General features: G+C 38.4%; 1 protein-coding gene across 2 annotated transcripts; it reads right to left on the bottom strand.

The window, feature by feature from the left end:
* Positions 1–15,139: 15,139 nt before the first annotated feature.
* On the bottom strand, positions 15,140–26,171 carry ATPSCKMT (ATP synthase c subunit lysine N-methyltransferase). 2 transcript variants are annotated; one of them, XM_050312017.1, is made up of 5 exons: positions 26,006–26,171; positions 25,167–25,438; positions 23,973–24,110; positions 23,181–23,231; positions 15,140–18,098 (listed from the first exon to the last, which is right to left on the bottom strand). In XM_050312017.1, the coding sequence occupies exons 2-5, from the start codon at positions 25,431–25,433 to the stop codon at positions 17,901–17,903; spliced, it is 654 nt and encodes a 217-aa protein (XP_050167974.1). In that variant the 5' UTR covers positions 25,434–25,438; positions 26,006–26,171; the 3' UTR covers positions 15,140–17,900. The 2 variants fall into 2 exon arrangements, with proteins under 2 accessions (XP_050167974.1, XP_050167984.1); XM_050312027.1 differs by lacking the exon at positions 26,006–26,171 and adding an exon at positions 25,815–25,939.
* Positions 26,172–26,213: the final 42 nt, after the last annotated feature.

The following is a 26,213-nucleotide window of genomic DNA, read 5'->3' on the forward strand; positions in this document are numbered from 1 at the left end:
AATAGGTATATAATTTTTTTAAATGCAAAAATATGCTAAGATTCTATGCATTAATCTAGTTGGAAAGCTATGCATGTGTCTTTTGTATTATACCAACAATATATTACTGCATAAGAGCTATTAGGCACTATCAAAAGACACTGTCTTCACAGAATACAATGTGATGATACAATGAACTGATATTTCCCTAGTTAAATCATAAACCTTTTAACCTTTTCAAACAAATCTGGGTTTTAATTCCCTATGCATAAAAAATTGAAGCATGTCTTTTCTACCTCTTCCCATGAATCCACATTCATGCAACTATTTAGATAAAAGAAAGATGAAGGAAGAAAGCTGAGAGCTGGGCTACAGCTGCTCTCTACATTGAGCAGCAAGGCAAATGAAACCTCAGGCAATAGAACAGCACTGACAGGAAACTAAATGGAAAGTGTTGTGTTAATTACCATGAAATAGATATGCTACAAGAGTCAATGATGCCAGCAAGATCCTGTTATTTATTCTCCAGTCCTAAGCAGTTAACAGTGGTTCAAAGAGCTGAGTGCATCTGTTCTGTCTCATGATAACCACCGCTAGTAAATCTTTCTGCAGACCTCTAACAAATAAAACTCATCTAGAACATTCTGGGCTTAAAAGGAACATCTTACTTAACATTTCTACAGCACAACTTTCATCTGCAAAGCATTTCCAGAACCTTTTCCATCCCTGCAACAATCTTCAGATCAAAAAACATGAGCGGAGCTGAGCTGGGCTAGAGCTCACGCTAAAATCTGAACCATTTCTCTTAACAGAAGTCTACATACAAAAGAGTAATGAAACTACAAAAAATAAATAGCATATATATAAAGGCATTTGGTAATCTTTTGCATTGGCTCACTCGAATTCATTGCTGGACATAGCTTACAGTCTTATCAGCAAATTCAAAACCTGGCAAATGGCCACAGCCTGAGACTCTTCCTGGCCTGGCTGTAGCTGTCCCACTGTCCCAAGATGCACAGCAATGTCGCAAGACACTCAGTTACTGACTGGCAGACCAGGAGTCTCCTCAGTAAAAAGCAAACTCTGAAAAGAGGAAAACCAAGTGTCCTGATTTCAGCAAAACAATGAAGAAATATTTAAGAACGGAAGGGCAAAAACTTTGCAGGTGAATCTGGAATATAGCAAAACATCAGTGAAATGGTGGTTAGAAAATCCATCTTAAGGAAAAAAAATCAAAGTAATTAAACAGAAGCCATATATGCATGAACTATGTAAAGATTTCTATCATTAGAATTTCCTGGTAGCAGATCAGAGTTTATCTTCTGTACGTTTCATGGAATAATCTTAAATTGAGGCAACAGGTTTTGCCTTCATAAATGATTTTTTTCAATGTTTTTATTGAGCTTGACGATTTGCCTGGTAAGGCGGTTCTTCCCCCTTGACTACTCAACCCTGAAACTAGTTCCAATAGTCATTTGAAATTTGTAAAACATGTCATATTAAGCCTGAGTATTGGTTTTCAGTTTCAGTTGATGTCAACAGGAGTTGGGCTACTCTCGTCCCCTCAAAGCAGATCAAATACAGCTTTCAATAGAAGGTGAGGAGTACTTCCAGATTCTCTAAGTCCTTGACAAAGCATATAGCTCATGATGGTAGGTGAGATTAAGCAAAGTAGAACATTTAACATATGTCATAATCGGTGTGGGAAGACACTTGTCCAAATACAACCAATAGACCATTTAATGCTACACTTTGGCCCAGTGTCCTAAGGCGCTCCTGTTTTCAGATCTGTGTGCCACAGACTGCACACTCGCCATGTATTCCATCTGTTGTTAACACAATGGCATTAAAGAGAAGGCAGCAGAAACTTAGGAGCAGATTTTAAAATGACCAAAGAGGCTTCTACAGAGGACGCTGACAGGACTCACACCACAAACATATTGCAAACCAACTGTTGCCAAAGAAGTACCTGTAATTCATGCTGGATATTCGCTATCCAGATTTTTTTCAGCAGTCAGAAGGTATCTTGAAGGATTTACCCCTGTTGTAAAATTGCCTTTGATGCTTATGACTGTTGAAGAGGATACTTAACCTTCAATAACCCTTTGTGTTTTCCACTGATTTCCCCAAGTACTTCTAGAATTTACAATGTCCAAAGAACTGCCAACTGTCCTGACAGAAGTTCAAGTAAAAAATTTATGAATGCATAAGAAAAAGCTGGGATTTTTATATATCTATTTCTAAGACAAGTTTTAAATAAATAACTGAAATTTCAGCCTTTAAAAAGTAATCAACTTAAGAACTTCACTATAATTCTGCCCATACTTACATAACTATATTCGTGACACATGAATAGTAATTATTTATTTTTAAAATTAATAACTCACTATTCTTCCCCCAGACTACAAATTGCCCAGATATAGCACTATCTTAGTAATCATATGAATATTTTTAATGGCTTTTTTTATGTGCATTCACCTGCCTGAAGTAGCATAAAGTAAATTTTTATCTTCAACTTTTAAAATAAACTAAAACACAAACTCAATATTCATACACATTATTGGCAGATTATGAAGTTCAGATAACAACCTCTATTCACTTTTCCAATAACCTAACACAGTTATGCCTCTCCCTATATGCATTTTTCCACTCAAAGATTAAATATGCTTCAAATTTTCTTATGATTGCATGAAAGTGTAAAACACAATGCAGACACAACTGCCTCTTGAAACTCATTTTTATGAAAACAGAAGACATCTCTCATTGACTAAGCTCATATCTCCAAAATACTACTAAAAACCTTGATTTCTGATTATATCAAAGATTATCCTCAAGTATATTAAGAACACAACATCTGTTCTTATAAAATTTGCATTATTTAGAAGATATTGCTGTAAACTTCATAAACATCAAGGAAAAAGCTTAAAGGTTCTTATTTTCCCCGCATAACAATGGCATCTATATTTTTTACAGTTACTGTCCATTCACTTTTTTAGGACTGAACATACTTTTTGAGAAAGTAGAAAATGTAGCTAAACAAAATTTCAAAGAAATCTCATGTGGAAACTGATACTTAAACTTCACCTCTTTTTAAATTTCATCCATTGATTTTCCTGCAGTAAGAAAATCAAAAGCTCTCTCCAATTGTTGTGCTTATGTGACAACTTCATGTTAGACAGCAAAATCACTTTGCTGAAATTGCTCTTAAGAAATAAAAAACCTTTGTTTGCCTGTACCAAGATCAAAGCAGAAACTCTTTGTTATGCAACAGATTTCAATGCAATAAGTTATGATTTTGTGCAATGTCAGTGTGATGTCACTGTTTAATGAAAAATCAACTACTAAAAATATAGCTAAGCAGGCAAGTTAAGGAATGATTGAAATCAACTTCTTGCAAGTATATGCATATGTGACCTCAAATCATTGCAGTTAAGGTAATGATTTACTCAACAACTCATTTTCAGAAAAAGCTGCTTACCAGAAGACTAAAACATGAGGTGATAAACAGCATGAATATTTCTGATTTTAGAAATACATTCAAACTTATTGATTTCCCATATAAAGAAAAAGAGTAAGTTCTTGAAAACTGTCCAACTACAGACTTTTATGAATAATTACAGGAAAAATATGACTCTGTAAACAAATCATCATTGCTCTTTCATGATGTTCAAACACACTATGAGAAAGGACGAGCAAATTACGTGAACATAAATATGCTACAAACAGCTTTATATAGGAACACTTAATAACAAAAAGCAAGCACTACAGCACACAGGAACTGAGCTGCAAGATTTACTTTCAAATTATAACGTTGTTGGTATTATTCCATTTTCATTTTCTTATCATTTACCTTGATTTGGCTAGCATATTTACTGTACTTGAAATTCTGTTTGCTTTACAAAGTCACTTCATTGCTATAATAACTGCAATTTAAAATCTTAACACACTTCTCATTCTTTCAATTTTTACATCAAACTCTTCTCTTTAGCATCTGTATTTATTAATTTTCAAATAACATCCATCTTCACAAAGTAACATGGTTTTGAGTGTCATTCAATCACAGATTTTGAATTCAATTTGTGGAAAGGAATTGATGACTGGCTGTTGAAAGTTTTCAAGCAAACTGCATCAAATATTAAATACCTTATTCACTTTCTTAGTGTGAATGTAAGATGCAAATTTCTTTAAATAGCAGAACAGGCACCATAGTTCCATCTACTGACCAAGCATTCTCAAGTTAAATATATCACTCTCTTGTCCTAAGAAAGACTAGTTAGATATTTGATAATATCTGAAATAATTCTGAAGATGAACTAAGATTTTTGATTAATTACTACAAATTATATTTTCAATTGTAGCACTGTAGTAGTTGAAGTTTTGTCAGATTTTAGTTTGTCATCCCAAAGCACATTAAAAAAATAAAATATTTCAAAAAAAAAAGAAAAAATCAACATATTTAAAATATAGTGGACTACAATGAGTATATTAACATGGTATTGCACATTTTCACTGTGCTACAACAGAATGCTTTGCTGAGTTATGCACTGCAAGAGACTATAAAATAAAACACATCACAAATGACTGCATATTAATAAGCTGTTAATTATGCTCCATATTTAAGTTTATATATCAACTAGTTTATGCATACCGTAAGATCAGGAAATCATGATGTCCTTCCCAGTTTACATATACCACATAACTGGTAGTCAGAGCTATGTCTGTCTCTCATTTAAGTCAAAAAAAGATTTACTATGACAGAAAACAAAGCTTTAGCATTGCCTTAAGTGTTTACAGGCAGAAAATGAAGAGGTTTGTCCTCATTATCAATGGCATCATTGAAACTTGGGAGCTGGGTGGAGCAGGTAGAGCCATACCCAATGTTGGCGGCGACCTTTTCCTGCGTTCTTTGTGCCCCATTTGGGTGAAGTATTGAGGAATAGTGTAGTGCAGGTAGCTCAGTGTGCAGCTGCAGTGAGCTCTGGGGAGGCAGCAGCCCAAGGCAAGAGGCCATGACCTGCTGACACTTTGCACAACAGAAGGCACAGGAACTTGTGGTCCAGCCAGGGGATGGGACACTCAGAGACACAGAGGGAGCTGACAGGCCCAGACTTTCCCATGCTTAGACTGTGAAGGTATAAAAGCCCAGGGTGTCTTTCATTTAGGGTCCCTCCTTGGAGGCACCAGCTCGAGCTGTTAGTTATTGCACCATGATTAAATTATTTTAAGGATCTGGATATCTGAGACTCTGCTATGGGAAAGCTGTGGTTGGGCTGATGAGGAAGCCTGGTCTGCTTGTGTGAGTATGGTGAGTGTGGCTACAAAGGGGCCTCAGCCCCAGCTCAGGTGGTGTGAGTGTGACTGCCAGAATGGCTCCTGGGTGGTCACACAGAGAAGTTTCCTTAAGATGAAGGAAGACACTGGAGTAGACAGCAGATCCTCAGCAGGAAAATGCTGTAGCAAAGCCTCCCTAGGACAGAGAAGTTTCCATATCACTTCTATGTCATGATAATTCATAAAAAGCCCTGATTTGCTGAAAATTTGGGGAACACAGGTGACACAGGAAGTAAGAGTTGTTGCTTAGTTTACAACTCTGGTGGCAGAGAAATTCCTTCCTTGTTGGTTAGGATCTTACTGCCAAAGCTGTCCTTCAGTACTAGTTACCGAGATGTGGGACTCACGATTTGTTACAGTTTCATTAAATTCTGTCAGAGTAATTTGAGGAATTCACAGTAGCTCAGCAGGAATCAGCGTAGCTCCATAGGATCATATCAATCCCCACTCGCTAAAGTTGTCTGCAACCTCAGTATTGATGTCAGCTTCAATTTCATTGGGCCAAACGACAAAGAACTGTTCAATCAGCTAAAGGCCAGCAAATATGAGAGTTGTAGGGCCAGATGAATGACACTTCAGCAGGATTTATCACTAGGAAAAGCTAACTATTATCTTGACACCCTCCGTTTAGATTTAATTCAGGAGATAGAAAGTTAATTCTACTTTGTAAGTCACACGAACACTGCCAGCTATGTGTGTCTTGCCAATAACAAGAAATAGGCTCTGAACTCACTCTGACATTGCTAGCCACCTCTGCAGCATGCACTTAAGAGAAGGCTGCAACTTCTCTTCACATCTAGTAGTATTTGTAACTACATGTCATGTTTGGATTTGGCCTGCCGGCATGCACTTACCCAGTTTGTTTCAGAAAATACCAGGAGACAGCAATTAAAAGAACTTTATCCTTCCAGAAGAGGCAAGAGTGAAAACCCCTGTGTGAGCATCCAGGTTCTCCTCACTTGCTTGACATGTACTGAACTAGGACTTTCAGGTGTTGAGCATTTTAATTTTTAATACAAACTGTAGGACACATTTTTTTTAAATAGTTTTTATCAGCATAATCCATACTCCTTAATGCATATAGATATAATAGCTAGTGTAACAATTCCGTAATAAGGAAAGCAATTTAAATTAAGAGATACACATTTCTTCTCTATCACTTGTCAATAAACATTTTGAAAGTGGCTAGCATAGAAACTTCTTGCTCTTCAGAGAAGATTTTAATGTTTTTCAATTCAGTTGGCCTTTTTGCATTTCCCATTCCATTCTTGGCCATTGGCTTAAAAAGTGTATTGATTTTTACTTGATCTTGTGGCTCTCACTGTACCAATGTGGCACGACAGTAGTAGTCCAGGTTGAACATTCAGGAGTTACTGCAGCTGGATAACACTACCTAATCGGCAGTAACTACTACTCTTACTGTTCCCTTTTCCTATTTTATGTAATTCTAGTAGTATTAATTACATGTGTTAACACTGAACCACAGTAGTGTTCTGTATAAGGTGATACAGAGGAAAGGCTTTCAAGCCTTGGGCCTGGGGAAGGGCTGCCACTAATCTTGCAAATGACTGGGGGAGTGGGGGGGGAAGGGGACTGGGGGGAAACCCAACCTAATAATTCATGTTACTATGTAGAAAATAGTCTCAAGCAGCCTTTTCTACATACTCATTCTGAATAGCTTTTTTTTTTTTTTTTTTTGGTCAAGACTGGTCTGATTTTATTATATCTTTTCACGATTCAGTGATCAGATGCAGAACCAGGAATGTTGTTTACTGCACTGTTCCTGTGCTAACAAGCTTTGACTGTGTTTACTTAACTAATAGATGAGCTATTTGATTGCCATGGTGGATGTAGTGTATTTGTTCATACATTGCTCAGTTATGCCTTTTGTTAAGTATTTTGTTTTGGGTTTGTTCATATTTAGAAAATATGTCAAGTTGTTGCCTCATATTTTAGAAAATTCAGACACAAAAAATAATCTAGCAAGAGCCCACACACAATTTCAGCAGCCTGTTTTCTAAGTAGACTAATATAACATCCATCATTGCTGGTTTTGACCTGGTTAAGCTGACCACTTCTGAAGATCAAGACAGTAACTTTACTTAAAGCCGGTGCTTATGTCAGGGAAAAATGAGTCTGGGATTGTCAGGACAGAAAGTTATAAAGGCAAGAGCTGTTGATGAGTCACACCAACAGAAAGCTTTTTCATACACATGCCGTTTTGAAGAAGGATAAAGTTATTAAGGCCTAAAGAAAAGAGTTCTTCTCTCAGATCATCTCATTGGTACCCATGAATAAATACAGAAATAAAAATGAGAAATAGGAGCATGTAGGGCTTACTAACATAGGCTATGACAGATCAGTCTGATGACTTCATAAAAATTAAGTTTCATTTATGTTTAGTGAAGTGTCCTCAGGGAATTAAGATATAGCCCACACATAAAGAAAAGAAAAAAATAAAAACACCAAAAAACTTATAAGGCAAGCAAAACAATATGATATGGAAGTCACAACACCTATGCTGGATTGAAGCCAATTTTTATTTAATACTCCCATAAAAACAGATTTAAGTTGTTCAAAGACAGAACTTCTCTGTAATGGAAAGCATGAAACAGTGAACGAGATTGATTCTCACATGAAAATAGACCCAGATGTAGTAGACAATGCAAAGTCATATACTTCAGTAGAAATAATGAGTTTTACTATTAAGTAGCATGTATAACCCAAATTGACAGAGGGATCCAAATACAGTTAAAAGCAGTAAGCATGAGACATCAAATATGTTAAGAGCTAATAAAATGGTAAGACCAAAGAAACAAAACCAAAATCATAAATCTGACAGACAAAACCACTGCAAGTGCTATGTCTTACAGTTGCAAGCAGTAAGAAAGCACTACATTGCATAGCCCTTTCTATCTTTGGCTCCATCAGTTGTGAAAGCACACAAGTACTGCCACCCTGAGGAGCAGTCATTTAAAAAACATATTCTTCCAGCTGTAGACACAGGCACGCAGTTGCAGACTTCATTTTAATCACAGCATTACCACTGATTACTTTGTGGTCTTGAACAAATTAGCTCTTTGCTACTTTTTGCAGTTGTAAAGGGTGAAGATAACACCAGTCAAACCTACGAAAGTGTGGCTAGATTTATTATTCAGTAGCAATTTGAAAATGAATAGTATTGTATAAACATTGCATTTTACTGCAGGGTTGAATGCAAACTAATAACTAGCATTCCAACTGCCATCTTCTATGTGTACTTTTATTTCTTTTTAAATACTTGCAAACAAATTCCCCAAAGTTAATAGGTACAACACATACTTACTGGAGGGAGAATAGTCTTGTGTTTCCTTCTCCAACCTAGAAATCTCTGTTCAGTAACATTCAGCTCAGTCTATTGGCAGAGTATTAGTATAAAAAGACTATTCTTATATTTTCATTATGTTAATGCATTGGGATATTTTTACTGACATTTAAGAGAAATTATGCTACTCTAAGGAGCAAAATCTGTTTTTTGACATTTCCCAAAGAAGCAAGCAGACTGAGAAAGTCCTGCTGCTCCAATCTTCCATACCACACCCAGCATCAGACCCCGTGAACTAACCTTAAGTCACAGGTAATTACACGAAGTCTTGGTTGAAAATCAAGATGTTCTTAGTCCTAGTTGTGGTCCTGACAAATGGCATCTGATACAAATGTATCAGCAACAGGAATTTCAGAGAAAACCTTCTCACCATTATTGGTACAGGATCTTTGTGCTGTTAGAGAATTTCCAGAGGGGAAGGGAAGCCCCTCAGTGAAAGAGCTTTGCTCTTAAGTTTGTGCTGGTGAGGAAGGACCTCTGCGTTAAGTCTTTCCCTCCACTGAAGGGAAAGGGCTGTACCAGAAACAAACCGCAATGAAAAACTAAAGAACAGTGTTCTACTACTATTAGGCAGAGAGAAAACTGGAGTGAATTTATCCTTTGCTTTACAGAGTTCCAAAACTGGGGGAGAGATCAAATTTGACAGCACTAAAGGAGTATTTATAAAAGCCTGTGAAAAACATTGGTTAGCATGTTCCATCATGCTACGACAGTGAGCTTCAGAAAGTCTTCAGCTCCCAGAGCCCACTCATTCCAGTGCCTTCAGAGATTATGAGGATTTCTTAGGCAGACCTTTGACTGAGACAGCTGAAGCTAAAACTGACCCTACTTTCACCAAAACATAAGGTGAGCAGGCCCCACTAAACCCATGGCCTAGACAAAGATGGAAAGTAATGTGGACTAGCAGCTGAAAACCAAAGAATATATTCTGATGGATGAGGTTGAAGTGGGGGCTGTTTATTTTGTAGGGGTGTGGGATGTGTGTAGTGATCAGGGAGGATCTAACAACAAATGGAAAGTGAAGCTCAGTACTTTTGATTGGGTTATCTGCTGTAGAACTTGAGCTCCAGTATCCTGGGTTCAGTGCTGCTTAGACATTCTAACAAGAAAGCTACATCATTCACAACCTTGATACTTAACAAGCTTAGATAGTGAATGACCTGCATATCCAACACCAGGGAGGAAATACTGTCTCACCAGGGTGTGAGGTTCTCAAGGCCAATAAAACATCTCCTGTGTATTTTCCATAGAAATGGAAAGAGATTTCTACTGCCAAAACAGATTTTTCAGTGGAAAAATGTCCCCATTCCAATTATCTGTTGTTTACAGTCTTCCAAGGTACAGACAAGCATGAAGAAAACAGCTATAGACAAAATCTGATGACAGATCCAGCATCCAGGCTTCCTGTGCATGGAAAGTGCTTAGACTACTTAATTTTCACGCAGTAGACAAATAATCCTAAGAAGAGTGCTATTTGATCAGTGTCTTTATTATAATAATCAAACAACCTAATCAAACAACCTAATCAGACAAATAATCAATTCAGAGTGTATGTCCAGGAGACTCATAAGAAGCATTAACTTCTTCTAAGTAACTTAAACCATTTTTTTAAATCAGTCTGGATTTGATCTACATTATACTTCATGCTCTCTGGTAAATAAGACCCAGTTGCTGGAGCAACTTTTTTATATTAGAAGCTGTTTCCCAGTGTTTAATTTCTAAAGGTCATAAACGTAGTTTCCATTTTAATTCTGTAATGTTGACACTACAAAGGGTTGGGTTTTTTTTTTTGTGGGGGGCAGGAAAGGGTAAAGAAATTATGTGAATCATTTATCTATAGGACAAACACTTCAAGAGGCTCAGTAGTTGTATAGGCTCAGTCAATAATACTTTCCTACCACCACACTCTCTATCAGAACAATAACTGTAGTTAATAATTTAGATAAAACAAGAAGGCATCCTCTGAAGATAGTATTGGAAAATTAGCTTTTTTAAAGCACCACACACAGTGCTGCTTTGGTACTAGTCTTTCATTCCCTGGCTTTGATTGACACATCAGACTGTCCACTGAAATTAAAAGTATCTCAGTGGCAGGAGACTCTACCAACCCTAAAAACCACTAAATAACATTAGTATGTTAGATTTAGATTTACCATGAGTAAATAACATTAGTATTTTCCCGTGATGTCCATTATTTTTTTCATTCCTGCTCAAACTCTTTTTAGAATTACTTCAGTGTGAGATCTGTTTGCAAATAAACTCAATTGGTATTGATCACACGCACAAAGCTTATTTAGGGTTGAGCATAAAGGTATTCAGAGTATTAGTTTGGTTTCTGTGTACTGAAAAGAAGGAAGCAGCAATAAAATACACATGAACATAGATGATGATAAGTCCCTGTACACAATTTAGAGAATGGCCCACCTGGACATACAAATTATTTTGATTCATGTACACTTTGATAAACTTGAAAAAACAACAGGAAAGATAGAAAAAGAAGTATACTTTCCAAACCTTATAGGCTGGAGTGATAGTGACAGAGAAGGCCCCTTAGATTTTGGCTATATCCCTCACCACTCATATTTTTCTCTCCCAGAACTTTCATTGATCCTCAAGTTTTTATGATTTATTTTGTGTCTCCTCTTCACACTTCCATTTTCAATCAAAAAAAAAATCAAGAATCAAGAGAGCATATGCAAGAGAGAGGTATTCATGTCTCTCTGGACTAGAGTTCTGGCATGGACAGCTACAGACATTACATCTTTAAAGATTTTCACAGATTCTCTTGGCTTTTCAGTCAGGCTTCAGTAGCAGTTCATCAGGTGTTTTGAAGATGTAAATTTAATGTTTAAGCAGTTCCTAATAAAAAATAATTAGCCCTGTATACCAGGGTATATATAATAAATTACCTATGATATATAAAATAGATTACCTAAAAAGATAGAATTATTAGAATGCAATGGGAATGTGCAAAACCATGCAACTGCTCTCACATAGCAAAATAGGAAGTTACCTGCTCACCAGAAGAGACACAGAGGCTCATGCATTTTGTACACTGAAGAGGTTCAAAGCTCCACAATCCAGGCAAGGAACAACAGAAAGAAGAAGGACAAAAACCTCCTCACTTTGATAAACTCATTTCCATTTAACTAATATCTTACGTAAACCCATATTTTTAGTTCAGGGGTTCTCAAATGATCTTTTCTGACATATTTAATTTTTCCAATGGAAGAACACAACCATGGGCAGCAAATATAAACCTACTGATAGTAGATGTGCTTTTTAAATTACTTTTTGTGGGTTCCTCAGAAGGTAGCCACAAACCTCAGGTTGAAAGCCAGTAATTTACTTCTTCTGACCTTGAAAAGACCTCTTTGTGCCACAAGTTTTATATGGCCTTCAAAAACCTAATTTACTTTTAAAAAACACTACATATAGAGTAAGTTGAAAAATATCCCTGTGCATTTACTGGTAAGCAGGTTTTATTTCCTTTTTACCAATGCTAGCAGTTCACTGGATTGTATCACAGTGATTGTTCCAAGTCTACACACCAACTTGCAGAAAAAACATCCAAAAAATAGCCAAAGCCCCTAATAGAAACCCCAATATTATACTAAGAAAAAGAAGTCAGCAAAAGTCCCACCTGAACAAATAACACAAATCCAAAGAACTACTGAAGGGATAAAAGGCCTGTATTCATTTGCCAAGTGGTGAAATATAATAAAAAAAAGTGAAATTAGGTACTTAAAACTCCTAAATAGTCAGAATTGTTGTAGACCAAAGTTATTTTTCAATCTAAATACCATTGGGGTAGATGTGTTTTTCTTTCATCCTCTGGAAACAAAAGTCACGCTATGTCAGCATACAGACTGTTAAATAAATCAAGAAGGTTAGTTAAATGCATGTTAAAACATTAAAGAGAAAAAGAACATTCCATAACATATTTAGTCTTCCTGAAAGTTACTGGGGAAAACAAACAAAACAAACCAGCAACCCCCCCCCCCAAAATCTAATTTACAGGAAAAAGAAAAAAAAAAGGAAATTAGAAGATCTGATGAATTTATGAAGTCAGTCACATTGTAAAAGACAATATGAAAAAACAAAAGCAAACACTTAATTAAAGAGGGAGACTTCAGAAACAAAATGTGAAAAAATGGTAGTTGTCCTTGTATAAGTCTCCCTCAGTAAAACATACAAGGGTGAAGAGAAAGATTATCATGCAAAGAAAAGAGCTGCAGAATTAATATGTAATCTCACTCAAGGGTAATTTTTAAGTTAAACATAGTTGCCACACTGTCTTACCAAGAATTCAAGAAATCTTCTAGAAGAGACATATATTACTTCTGGAACACAAGTTGGAACTAGATTTTAAACCTAGAGAACTGCAATCTTGTCAAATGTAAAGGAAAAATAAATCAGTCAAAGCAGAATTTACTGGCATTACATCTGATATTAGGTTGCCCTCTTCAACCATAGAATTATAGAACATCCTGAGTTGGAAGCAACCTACATGGGTCATCAAAGTCCAACTCTTGGCCCTGCACAGGACAACTCAAAACTGAACCATTAATTGGAAGGATTCATGTCCTTTCTTGAAAAAATGCCTCAGTATTTGTAAACCATGGAGAGTGAAACTATAGAAGTATGAGGCAACCTATCAATACTAAGTGTTTGTTCAAGTGCAATGGTATCAGACATGAACCCACGTCTGAGTGAATTCTCATCACAGCCTATTCTTAGTATGGATTTTCCCATTCAATGAGAAATATGGACAGATGATGGGCAAGTCTGTCAAACTTCTTTTGAAACAGTTAAAACTGCCATACCTGGACCATAAGATCCCTTTCCTCCTTTCCTCCCACAGCTCAAAATATAAAAGATAACCAAAATGCTGCCTCTGCTCACTTCCCCTATAGATCTTAGAATGATAATAAGGTGCTAAAAATTTTTGAAGAACACACACATGGGAAAAGCAAAGTTCAAGTCATTGCAGAATATGCAGAATTCAGATCTCTGTTGCCTTCTGAAAGGTGTCTGTCCTTCACGGAAGGTGAAAGACTTCTCCAAAGCCTTGGCTTTGGAACTTCTTTCCACAGACCATACTCATGCAACTGATCTGTGAAATGTGGTGCTTTATTTGAAAGCGGATTCTGTATCTTCTTACCTGGCTACAACTCATGACTCAGAAGTAAACAGCAGCTCAGAGCCACAGGACTGGAGCAGTATTAGATTAACTGACATAACATAATCAGACCAGAGGACAAGCCAAGAATTTCTATACACCCAGAAATGCCTAAAAGTCACATAATATGCATATATTTCCCAAATAAAACTGGACAGGCTTGATTGACGTTGCTGTGTGGCTGTAGTGACTCTGCAGTACAACAAGCAAGCTGCTTATCAGATGGCTCTCTTGTAGCCATAACCCTCTCCTTTTTCCTAGAAAACCAATTTATGCAGAATGGAAATGGGAAACTAAAAAATTAGAATTGCAGCACTCAGATGCTGCATTGGTACAATTTATCTTGCTTCACAAAACCTGTGGGGACATAATGTGTCTCAATATAAGAAGAAAAGAAGAAAAGGGGAGGGGGAGGGAAGAACAAAGGAAAAACACTGAAGGTCTGACTCTGACCTGTATTATTTACAAAAAGAATCAAATTCTACAGTATTTTAGGAAAGAATTACTCATTTGGGAATGTAACAACTTTTTTTGCTAAGAACTGGAAGGGCAAGGAAAGAATAAAACAAGTAACTCCCAAAAGTGATTCTACTAGAAGATACAAACAAAATAAACTATGGTTTTTTCTGTGTATCTGAATTTCTTTGGTATTGAACAGCATGTGTATCTCAAAGATTTCCTGTTTGGCTTCAGACATACACTATAATATGATAAGGGCAGTTCTCTTTTCTGGTTTTCAGAAGAAACAAATTTGTACTCTGAGGTAGGGTATCAACAAAATCATAATGCATTACCGTAGCAATTGGAAGTGTATCAACATAATAATCCATACAGTGATAACTGAAGTCACAGTTAAGTATTTAATCTTGCAAACCAATCGGAGAACATAGCAAGTGATAGAAAGACTGAGGTCAATATGATGAGAAAATGATTCCCCGGTCCTCCTGTGTAAATTAGAGCAATTTGCTTTACCTTTCACACTGAAGTCATGGAAACAGGAAATGCAGCACATTTCCTTACGTTATAAGGAATTCCAAACTTTTGGACCACTGCTATTTCAATGTAGGCCCCCAAATGGAAGTAGCCAGAGGAAGAAACAGTCCTCTGCTTTACATCAAGACATTTATAAATTCCTCCTCGCCTTGAGGGAAGCACTTAGTTCTCCTAAAGCTCAGATGATCACATCATTAATTCTATTAATTCCTAACAAGTATTTCTGGACCAGTAAGTGCTAACTAGGAAGTGCACATCCCAAAATCCTTACCACAGACAGAAATGAGAAATTCAGTTTTACCTGTTAATAGACAAACATTAATCCAATAGAAAAATATATAGTCAAACACAGAAGAAAAAAGCAAACAGCTGCTTCATTCCCTACAAAATAACTTTAGTGAAATTAGGCTGTAGAAACTTGGGTCAAAGCACTGCACTGCAGGTGAGTCACAATTCAGTTGATCAAAATCTTTTGTGTTCTCTTCTCCTTTACAATCATTTGAGGAAGGACTCTGCTTAATTAACTAATTTACACTTTTTATGATCTTTTTCCAATAGAAATAATTTCAGACTTCTTCTGTCTACAGTTCCAGTTTTATGGCCTTAGGAAATTTAATTCAGCCATTTTAGACAAGCCACTGTCCTGTCACTGTGTAATAATCATAACATTTAGATCATGACAGAAAGAATTCAGTGTAGTTTTACAAGATGCTTTATGTAACATCGCAGTGAAAGGCTGTAAAAGTCTGCTTACCAGAAACCAGTGTACTTCAGTTCACAGTCTCCACAATTACAACTGTGCTTTGCCATGCGAGGCTGAAATCACCTCTCCTTTGCAGACTCCAGATACATTTGCCCCTTTTTTTCCTGTTTTGTATACCTTATCAGGACAAAACCATGCCACTGCTCCACTTCAAATCCTCAGTGTGGATTTGTATTTTAAATTCTCCTTCCTCTCCCCTCACACCAAAAATAAAAAGCCTGGTTACAGGTATCATTGTAGGCTACATATCCCAAATAGCACCCCATTTCTCTTCAAGCCAGATACTATTGTCCAGCAAATTTGCTTTCCTGACACTTAATAAAATGTCACAGACTTTATACTTACCTGAAATTGTACAGTCTCAGCACTTCTCTTGTCCTGAGATAATTTTAGTTGTGATAACAACTGCCTTGAAGTCAGGTAACAATTGCTTAGCTTGTTTAACTTCATTCTATGGGTATAATATATGCAAAGGTCTGACAAACATAGTCACTGCTTAACAAACAGGCTATGTGTTAAATGGGGCCAGGAGAGGCTGACTATGAACTTTGACTAATTGTTTCTGGGTAAAAACAGTAAAACTTTACTTGGGAATCAGAAAAAAGAACAAGTAAGCAGACTTTTCTGTTTTATAAAAGTGCTATAACCACGATAGAAAAGGAAAATGCCAGTGCAGTGACAGCACCCCACTGCAAACCAGTATCGGCAAAAGGACTGGGAGAACTCACTTCACTTAGAAGGAAAAGCTACACAGCAATACTATGAGTTTCTGAGATCTCATCAGACAGTACAGAAAAGTAGAAGGCAAAAGAAGTCTGATTGAAAACCTTCCGTCTCATTTCCTGTCATAAATTAAATAAGGTTCAATCAGATTTAGCCAAGCTAGCTAGAACAGTTAGCTTTGGAATCATAGACAGCCTTCAAACATTCAAGAAAGCAACTCCCATCCATACCTTTATCCAAAGTTTGAGCACACAGAAATGTTGACATTCCACTGACAAGTAAACGACTTCTGAAACCCCTTCCTAAAGCAGAGGGCCATCTGCAAAGGCTTGTACCAATACGAGTTCAGTAAGAGCACACTTCTACAGTTTGTTTTCACATAACAAGTGAGATAAAAATTCAGTAATATAATCAGGGGCTGCACTTGTGTTAGTGAATAAACAACTTATTATATTTGCTTCTTTTGTCATACTCAGCTTCTAAAGGTACACATTCAAGGCTGAGGTGTGAACAACTGTATCACCATCAGATTCTACCTGGATCAGTTTTGTGTATGCAGCATTATGCCTACTTGCCATACATAATGAAGTCATTTGGGAACCACAGCTCATTTGAGAAGCCACTTGCACACCACTTCCAACACCAACACCAAATGCTACATAGAGTCAGAAAGAACAAATATATTAAGTTCAATCTGAGCATTTTAATTTACACAGATATTCCCCTTAACAATAGTGATCTGTGGTTTTTATCCCATTTTCCATATTAAAGCTTTCCACTTCTATAAAACTTTCTCATAATTTTTAGTAGCTACATGTCATGTTTTGGCTGGGATAGAGTTAATTTTCTTCCTAGTAGCTGGTAGAATGCTGTGTTTAGGATTTAAGATGAAAATAATGTTGGTAACACTGGTGTTTTAGTTGATGACAGGCAGTGCCTGCCCCAAGCCAAGGACTTTTCAGTCTCCCATGCTCTGGCAAGAAGAAGGCATTCAAGAAGCCGTGAGAGTGCATGGCCAGAATAGCCAACCCAAACTGGCCAAAGGGATATTCTATGTCATCGTGTCTGGTATAGAAACTGGGGGGAGTGGCAAGGAGGGGATAATAACTGCTCTGGGATGGGCTGGGTATCAGTCAGTGAGGAGTGAATAATGGTATTGTGCATCACTCATCTTTCTTGGGTTTTACTCCTCTCATTTTTTGTCTTTCTTTTCATTACAATTTTTATTATTATTAAATTTATTTCAATTATTAAACTATTCTTACCTCAACCCACAGGTATAACCTTTTTCCCAATTTTCCTTCCCAAGACATGAGGGGAGGGGGAGGACTGGAGTGAACACATGTGTGGTACTTCATTGCCAGATGGAGTTAAAGCAGGACACTACATTAAGCCATTTAACTACATCTTTCAGTAACCTTTGTTTGCTTTCAGATAATCAGTGCATTTCAGATTTTTAAGTGAATACATATATCTCCATATGCTGGGGCTCTATCCACATTAATCTCATCTTCAACAGGTAAAATCATAGCTAAAAATTTCAGTATAAAAAACAAATTAGTTGTTTAAGATTCTGTCTCTGGTGTAATTTCCAAGCTTTTTGTTTCACACCTTCTGTAATGTTTCAAATCATAGGCCCACACAGTGTCTATTCCCTCTCCAGTAGTATGATCTGGAATCCAGCAGGGGAACGGAAAGCGACAGGCAATGATTCTGGCATTACATTCAAGTTCTTCTTCCAGCTTCTTCTCCAACTGTGGCATCTGTTAAGTAATAATAAAAAGCTTTCAGATGCAGTAAAAAAACCCAGAAGCATTCTCTTAGAATCTAATTCAAGTGTTCAAGAGAAGTCCAAGGTTTAAGGATTTTTTTTTAAACTCTTAGGAAAGTATTCATGATATATATTTTGGCTTTGATGCCTTGACAAAGAATATCTAAAACTAGAAAATGGCTATTGTGCCCGATTGGTGACATCAAGGAAATTGTTTACGTTAAGTTCTAAAAATTAAATCAAAAATTTATCCCTTATATTAAAAAAAAAAAGGCAAAGAAAAGACTTTGCATGTTCCAATTCATGATTCCCTTTCCCTTCAGTGGGATTCTTCTCTGTAGAGAATGAAAGTTCAGCCCCCTGAATTTATGCTTTTTCTGACACCTCTATGTTCATGAGCTATTGTGTGGTACTCAAAAGTCACCAGTGCTCATAATTTAAAGTCTAACCCCAAGACAGACCCTGGGACACTCAAAACATCACACAGACAACAACTAAAAGCAAACATTCTGCTGTCACTGTATTGTGAAGTGCTGGTATGTGAAATACTATTGAAATTGAGCTTTGATGACTCCACAGCCTGTTAACACATGCATGTAAGTCCCTGCAGCTGCACTGCATGAAATAGAATGCAGAATCATAGAATGGCTTGGATTGGAAGGGACCTTTAAAGGTCATCTAGTTCGACCCCCCTGCCACAGGCTGGGACATCTTCAACTAGATCAGATTGCTCTGAGACTCATTCAGCATGACTGCATATTTACAGTGATGGAGCATCTACCATCTCTCTAAGCAACCTGTTCCAGTGTTCCACCATCACAAAAATTTTCATACTTACATGTACTCTGAATCCACCCTCTTTTAGTTTAAAACCATTAACTCTTTTTTTGCTACTACAGGTGCTACTACAAAGTCTGTCCCCGTCTCTTCTATAAGTCTCCTTTAAGTATTGAAAGGCCACAACAAGGTCTCCCCAGAGTCAAGTCTTCTCCAGTATGAACAAGCCCAACTCTCTCAACTTGTCTTTATAGGAGAGGGGCTCCAGCCCTCGATGCTACACCCTCTCATAATGCTTATAGCATTCCTCTGAACCTGCTCCAACAGATCCATAAGTGTCTTGTGCTGAGGACCCCAGAGCTGGATGCATCACTCCAGGTGGGGTCTCACCAGAGCAGAGTAGAGGGGCAGAATCCCCTCCCTCGACCTGCTGGCCACTCTGCTTTGGATGCAGCCCAGAATACAACTGGCTTTCTGGGCTGCAAGTGCACATGGCTGGCTCATGCCCATCTTTTCATCCACCAACACCCCCAAGTCCTTCTCAGCAGGGCTGCTCTCAGTCTGTTCATCCCTCAGCATGTACTGATAGCAGGGTTGCCCTGACCCAGGTGCAGCACCTTGCACTTGGTCTTGTTGAACTGCATGATGTTCCCATGGGCCCACCTCTTGTCCAGGTCTCTGTGGATGGCCTTCCATTCTTCAGGCATGTCAACTGCACAACTCAGCTTGGTGTCACCTGCAAATTTTTCTGAGGGCACACTCAGTCCCACTGTTTATGTCATTAATGAAGTTATTAAGCAGGACTGACAGATGGCTGAGGAACAGCACTTGTGATCAGTCTCCATTTGGATATTGAGCCACTGACCATTATCCCCTGGATACAACCATCCAGTCAATTCCTTATCCATTGAATAGTCCATCCACCAAACCCACCTCTCTCCAATCTAGAGAGCAGGATGTTGTTTGGGACCATGTCACATACCAGTAAGCAACTCTCCTTGGTTGAACACCTATGGTCTAGCCTTCCTCCTTTCACAAAAACTGAGAGGACGTGAAAGTCAAGGGAAATACCACTACTCTGCTAGAACAGAGCAACACCCTGACTGGTCAGATACTCTCCTTGCAAATTTTGCTATGAATTAAGTGAGAAATGAATTAACACACCTAGACTTCAAAGAAATTTTTCTCATCATAGATAGTGATCATGTTCTGGATGAAAAAAAAAAAAAAGAAACTTAACAGATTTAGCCATTTTTGTCCTTCAGAAAAGTTTGATGGCATTGATACGCTTAAGCACATCAGCAGTGTCACACCTATTTGGTGTTGCTTTTATTCTTACATTCTGTATGTATCTGAATGAGTAATTGCAACAGCAAACTCCACAGGCTACTTCTATTATGTGTAAAACTCCATTTACTTTGATATAATGATGCAACATTTACATACTAAAAGGTTAAAAGGATAGTAATTATTTACAAATGTAGCTCACCTTAAGACATGATGACACAAAATATATAAAAATTCCACAGAAATGAAAAAACAAAACCCCAAACCAAACAAACAAAACCCAAACAAACAAACAACAAAAAAATAGCCAACCAAAACTCAACAGAACATTATTAGAAAACAAGAATGATTGAAGGAAATGTATTTCCAAAGGGTGCAGGTAACTTCCACTGTCACATACATGAGGGTGTACCTTTGATGTAATATCCTGTTATATCTGCATTTAAGCTTACAAAAGAATATTTTAGGAAAATTATAGTTATAGACCCAATACATCAAAGAGTTGCCTCCAAATATTTTTAAGCATTCTATGCTCTGATTTCATCCATACTGAAAGTGCTTTTTAACGTTTTTGCTACAGCACCTTGAACAAACTAGAAAAATAAGCCCACTGTGGTTCCTAAAACTGAGCTGAGACAGTAGCAAAAAAAGGTCTAATTTGTTACAGAAATGACAAAGACATGGTCTAACTTTTAATGACTAATTGTGAAAATTAGTGAAACTGCATGTCTATGTTACCTTAAACTAGAAAACATCATTAATAGCTCAAATAAGAAGAATTGCATCCGTGAACCACTCAAAATAGTTTTTAAGTTAAACCTATCAGTTACTTTAGATGTCAAATCATACTGTATTTTATGTACAATATGTCAAGCAAAGGCTGGGATTTTTTTGGTATGTCTACAGAGATACATAGTTTAGTAAACCTTTTGAACAGTATACAATCAGTTAAAAACACAAAAGCTGCGAGCATAAACACCTGATAAGAATTCCATCATTCAACTCTGAATAAGTAAAGGTCTCTCCATCTCTCTGCAATGACTCAGAAGCAAATGCATCTTCCCCCAGATGCTTGCAAGAACAAGAGAGCTCTTAGTCTTCCCTGCAGATCAATAAATCCAAGTTTTGTAAGCTAATCTTGGATATGAAGTAAAAGCACTGTGTGGCAGCATCAAATCAGACCAGCATTATTAAAAAAGCTAAAGAGACCTATTGTCCTGGTTCCTATGCTTGCATCTGTTGCATTTATGACAGTACTTCTACTGAAAGAATTTAGCCTAGTATTTACTGGATTTACAAAAGTTTTTCTGAGCCCTATAGTTACTCTTTCTATCACAGCTGTTTCTAATTTATACCACTTTATTACATTTAAAGTTAAGTCAGTATTTCTTCTGGGATTACCCACATTTTCCCAGGGCATTTGTTAATTTCTAGTTTACCAAAGCTGCTTTCTTCACCCGCACTTTTCCCCCGCGGTGCCGTGGCAGAATTCCTGACTGCAAATCCAAACGTTTGTACTGCCCCCTGCTGGACCTCAAGTAGGAGAGCACTAAAGAAATCTATGCAACTCGATTTCTACACCAGTTTTGAGGAATGCATTTTCCTTAAGGACACATCGAACATAGGCTACAGAGCTACCTGACGTATTTGTGTACCTTCCTATTTCAATATATCAGCTGCTGGCCTACTTGAGGTGATCTGGGTTTTGGAGAACGTAAACAAAATTCAACACTCTCCTCTATCAAGGCTCCCAAAAATGAGTTTTAGTGAATTTCCTACTCCATCTTCTCGCTGCAAACTCCTTTTTTCAGAATGAAAAACTGAAATTTCCAAGAACCAATTTATCGGCTTCCCTCCGAGCACCTTGAGCAGTTTTCATTTGATTCCAAATGGACAGAAAATTCTTCTCAAAAACAGGTGTATTTTCAGAACTCCAATCTGCATACTGTCACAAGTTTTACCAGGCTTTATCATGGACATTATGAAGCAATGATGAAATATCAAAATATTATTATTTGGGACTGAGTGACAACACCAAACTGTGTGCTACAGTTGACATGCTGGAGGGAAGGGATGCCATCCAGAGGGACCCTGAGAGATGGGCTGATGCAAACCTCATGAAATTCAACAAAGCAAAGTGCAAGGTCCTACACCCGGGTCACAGAAAACCCAGACACACCTACTGGGCAGAGAAGTGATTGAGAACAGCCCAGCAGAGAAAGACTTGGGGGTGATGGTTGATGAAAAACTCAACATGAACTGGCAGTGTGCACTCCCAGCCCAGAAAGCCAAACTAAATCCTGGGCTGCATCAAAAGCAGCATGGCCAGAAGGTTGAAGGATATGATTCTACCTCTCTACTCTGCTCAGGTGAGATCCCATCTGGAGTACTGTGTACAGTTCTGGTGCTCTTAACATAAGGACATGGAACTGTTGGAGCAGGTCCAGAGGAGGGCCTGGATAGCTGATAAGCTGATAAGAGGACTGAAGCACCTCCCCTACAAAGACAGGCTGACAAAGTTGGGGCTGTCCAGCTTGGAGAAGAGAAGGTTGCATAGAGACCTCATAGCAACCTTCCAGTGTCTGAAGAGGGGCTACAGGAAAGCTGGAGAGGGACTCTTAGTCAGGAACTGAAGTGATAGGACAAGGAGGAATGAGTGCAAATTGAGAGAGGGGAAATTTAGGTTAGACATTAGGAGGAAATTCTTTCCTGTGAGAGTGATGAGCCCTTGGAACAGGTTGCCCAGAGAGGCTAGTGGTGCCCTGTTCAAGGCCAGGTTGGATGAAACCTTGAGCAATGTGGTCTAGTGGCAGGTATCCCTGCCATCCACGCCCAGGACGGGACTAGATGATCTTTAAGGTCCCTTCCAACCCCTTAACATTCTATCATTTTGTGATTGATACTGACTACCTTTGACCTGCTGCAGGTTAGTTCATTTTCTAGATAAATGTACTATTACTGAATGCCTTGGTATTAAAATAGTTAAACAGTGCAAAAATAGTAAACTTACCATCTGAGGTACGCCAAAAACAACAATGTTTTTATAATGGGAAAATGAAACCTAAAATAAAAATTCAGAACAAATCTTAGTGAAAATAGCATTTATATTTGGAGAAGTTCTTGCCATTCTTTTCTCCCAGTCCCTCTAGCTGCACTTCTTTCAGCAGGCATTTAGACCAAAAATATGAAAGGAGATCCCATATCAACTTTTCATCACACAAATTTCCACATAAAGAAAACTTTATATTCTGAACAGCAAAAATTCTACCATCTGGCCAAGAATATGGCACCAATTCTAGTAGAACAGGAAGCATAAATTTAGAAAATACCTATGTGATTTTATTTATATCTAAGTTTGGAGCATTGTCATAGCTTCTCTAAATGCTAAAATCATGTATAGTTTAAGTTTTGTTAAATGTTAGGTAGTTATAAAAACATACCAGGTGTTCTAATGCCTGGGTACTTCCAGTCAGAGCCATGGAGTTTTCCTATGCTACTCTCTGGAGAAAAAAAAAAAAAAAAAAAAATCCCAAACCCACAAAAAAGGTCCCACGTAATTCATCAGGCACAGGGCTGCTCAAGTAGCCTTTACTGATAAAGGGCAGCACTTCAACAAAGCTCAGAACCAACAGAGCAGCATATTAAGCCCGTAGAAACTTGAGTCCCAGCATAAGTACTTTGCTCAAAGCCCAATATAGCACCTTGTTGCCAGTCAGCATTACAGTTCCTTCAGGAACGTATTTCCAAACTATGAAAATCTCTCAATCATCCCAGATTCCTTCTTACATACTTCATTACCTACCTTCCATAAGTCTGAAATATAAAATTTGGTATTCTGATGTACTCCATCTCTCCAGGCTCGGTATCTGGAGTACCAAACTAGCCAGGGATTTAATTCATAACCAACAGCTTTGAATCCCTTTTTTGCAGCTGCTATCACCTACAAAAAAGAAAACAAATCTTCACTGAGAAACATAAAAACAGGAGCATCATCTAAACAGGAGCACAGAGTTTTATTTAAAATATAAATCAAAAGAAAGCACTTGTGTAAGTCACTCAGGTTTAAATGCCCAATGGTATAATGTAGTATAGTGAACAAAAACTCAAAACTACATTTTACTATTATGGCTAATCCAATTGAAATAAGTATATTCAGACAAATAAAATTAATCCATAAACATTCACAGGGCAAAATTGTAAACTTCTAGTACATCTATGACTCAAGTAAAAGTTTAATTGAACACATTCACAACACTATCTTGGAATTAAAGAGTACCAGAATTGACCATGGAGAGAACAGTGAAACACACAAGGAAAAATGCTCAAAATTAGGTCACTTATTTGAAAAGCAGTGAGGGGTAGGCACGTGAGCAACCCCTGGATCAAAGCCAAAACCAATAGCAAGAGTCTGAAAGTGATCTGTTGTCTATATTTAAAAAAAAAAAAATACAAAAAGACACAGTTTATAGAATAAAGGTTTAATACATAATTTAAAAGGTTATTGACAAGTTTGAATCAGGAAACGTTTGATGAACTATGAATTTTTATTCTTGTAATCCATTAGTCATTTCTCATTCTCCTTTTCTGTTCTGTCACCTTTATACATTAAGCTTGAACTGCAGCTCCAAAAGCACAGTGCTATTTAATCTCACAGCCTCACTTGCTGCAGCAATACACCTATGTGGAATCACAGCACCAGTTTTGTTGGTGGCATCTGTTCATGTGAACACGTACAACTCCCTCCAATCTCCACGACGAGGCTATCATTTTGTATGCTGCCTTGGTCAAGCTGCAAGACTGGAGCAAAAAGTATTTATTACTCACCCAAACTTAATGTAAATTTTTCTCAACTTTGATCCTTTGCATAAGACTCAAACAAAACCACTAGATGCCAAAGACAAGACGTTCATAAGTATGAGAAAACAACAGGCACAGCTACAGCATTTGGTACTTTTTTGAGACATGGTATGAAAGGAAGGCAATGTAAATAACTTACAACGCGGCCATCCCCGCTACCAATGTCAACTAGGGGGCCGCTTCTATTTTCCAGCATTTTCAGCACGTTCTGGATCTGAGCGGCAGTTGCAGGAACAAAGGGCAGGCACACCTTCCTCAGGGCCGGGGTCACGAAGGGGGTGACCACGGCATAGAGGGCCACCAAGGTGCCGCCGAGCCCAGCCGTGACCAGCAGCCCCCAGCTGCTCCTCCTGGAGCCGCCCTCGCCCTCCTGCTCCGGGCTCTCCTTCGATACCGCCTCGGACATCGCACCTGGGGGCCGACAGAGAGCATTTTCACCAACAGCTTTATTAAATGATCACTTGCGATAAAGCAGTGTGTTCCATCAAAGAGAGAGGACATTCGAAACAAAGCGAAACAAAACAAACAAAAAACCCTAACTAAACAACCCCGTCCCCTCCCCTCCCCCCGTTATATTCCTTTAGCCGGTTCCCAGACCCTAGGGGGACACGCTACAATTGCCGAGAAGCCGAGGCACGAGGTTACATTGTTTCGGGGCAGGAGAGCAGTTTCCAGATAAGCCTGCAGACCACCTCCCCGCCACATCCCCACCCGGCAGCGCCCCGGAACAGCTCAAGGGCGGCGCAGGCAGGGACCTCCTGGCCAGGGACGGCTCGGGAGCCCGCACCTAGAGAAACGTCCCGGAGGAGTTCCTTTTATTACTCCCAAGAGAAACTTTTTTCCAGGGGACGGCGACATTCACTAATGCCCGCCCGGACACCAAGACCACGAACAAACACAACCCACAGTCACCCTGGTCCAGCGGCACTTATAGGGAAGGGCAGTACCACTTCGCTATACAGGGGTGGGGGGACGTACACCTTTCTGAAGGTGCTCCGGAGAGGAGCGCCGCGCACACTTTTACTGCCGTGTGTCTGTCTCACTCTGCCGCACTCACGCCACCCCGCGCGGCCCGCTGTCGCCGCGCTCGGCGCCCGTATCCCACCGCCATGGAGAAGATCCTCTCTGTCCCCACCCCCGCGAGCTGGGGAATGCCGCCTCCCCCCCGCGCCAGACCCTTCCAGAA

Source organism: Myiozetetes cayanensis, unplaced genomic scaffold (assembly GCF_022539395.1).
Source record: "Myiozetetes cayanensis isolate MyiCay16 unplaced genomic scaffold, myiCay2020 scf1, whole genome shotgun sequence".
NCBI classification, from domain to species: domain Eukaryota; kingdom Metazoa; phylum Chordata; class Aves; order Passeriformes; family Tyrannidae; genus Myiozetetes; species Myiozetetes cayanensis.

Excerpts from the sequence above, each read along its gene's own strand:
- ATPSCKMT (XM_050312017.1), bottom strand. The coding sequence starts at position 25,433 with ATGTCCGAGGCGGTATCGAAGGAGAGCCCGGAGCAGGAGGGCGAGGGC. Across the intron at positions 24,111-25,166 it reads GTAGCGGGGATGGCCGCGTT|GTGATAGCAGCTGCAAAAAA; the intron begins GTAAGTTATTTA and ends TCTTTTTTGTAG. Across the intron at positions 18,099-23,180 it reads TTTTTGGCGTACCTCAGATG|ATGCCACAGTTGGAGAAGAA; the intron begins GTAAGTTTACTA and ends ATTACTTAACAG.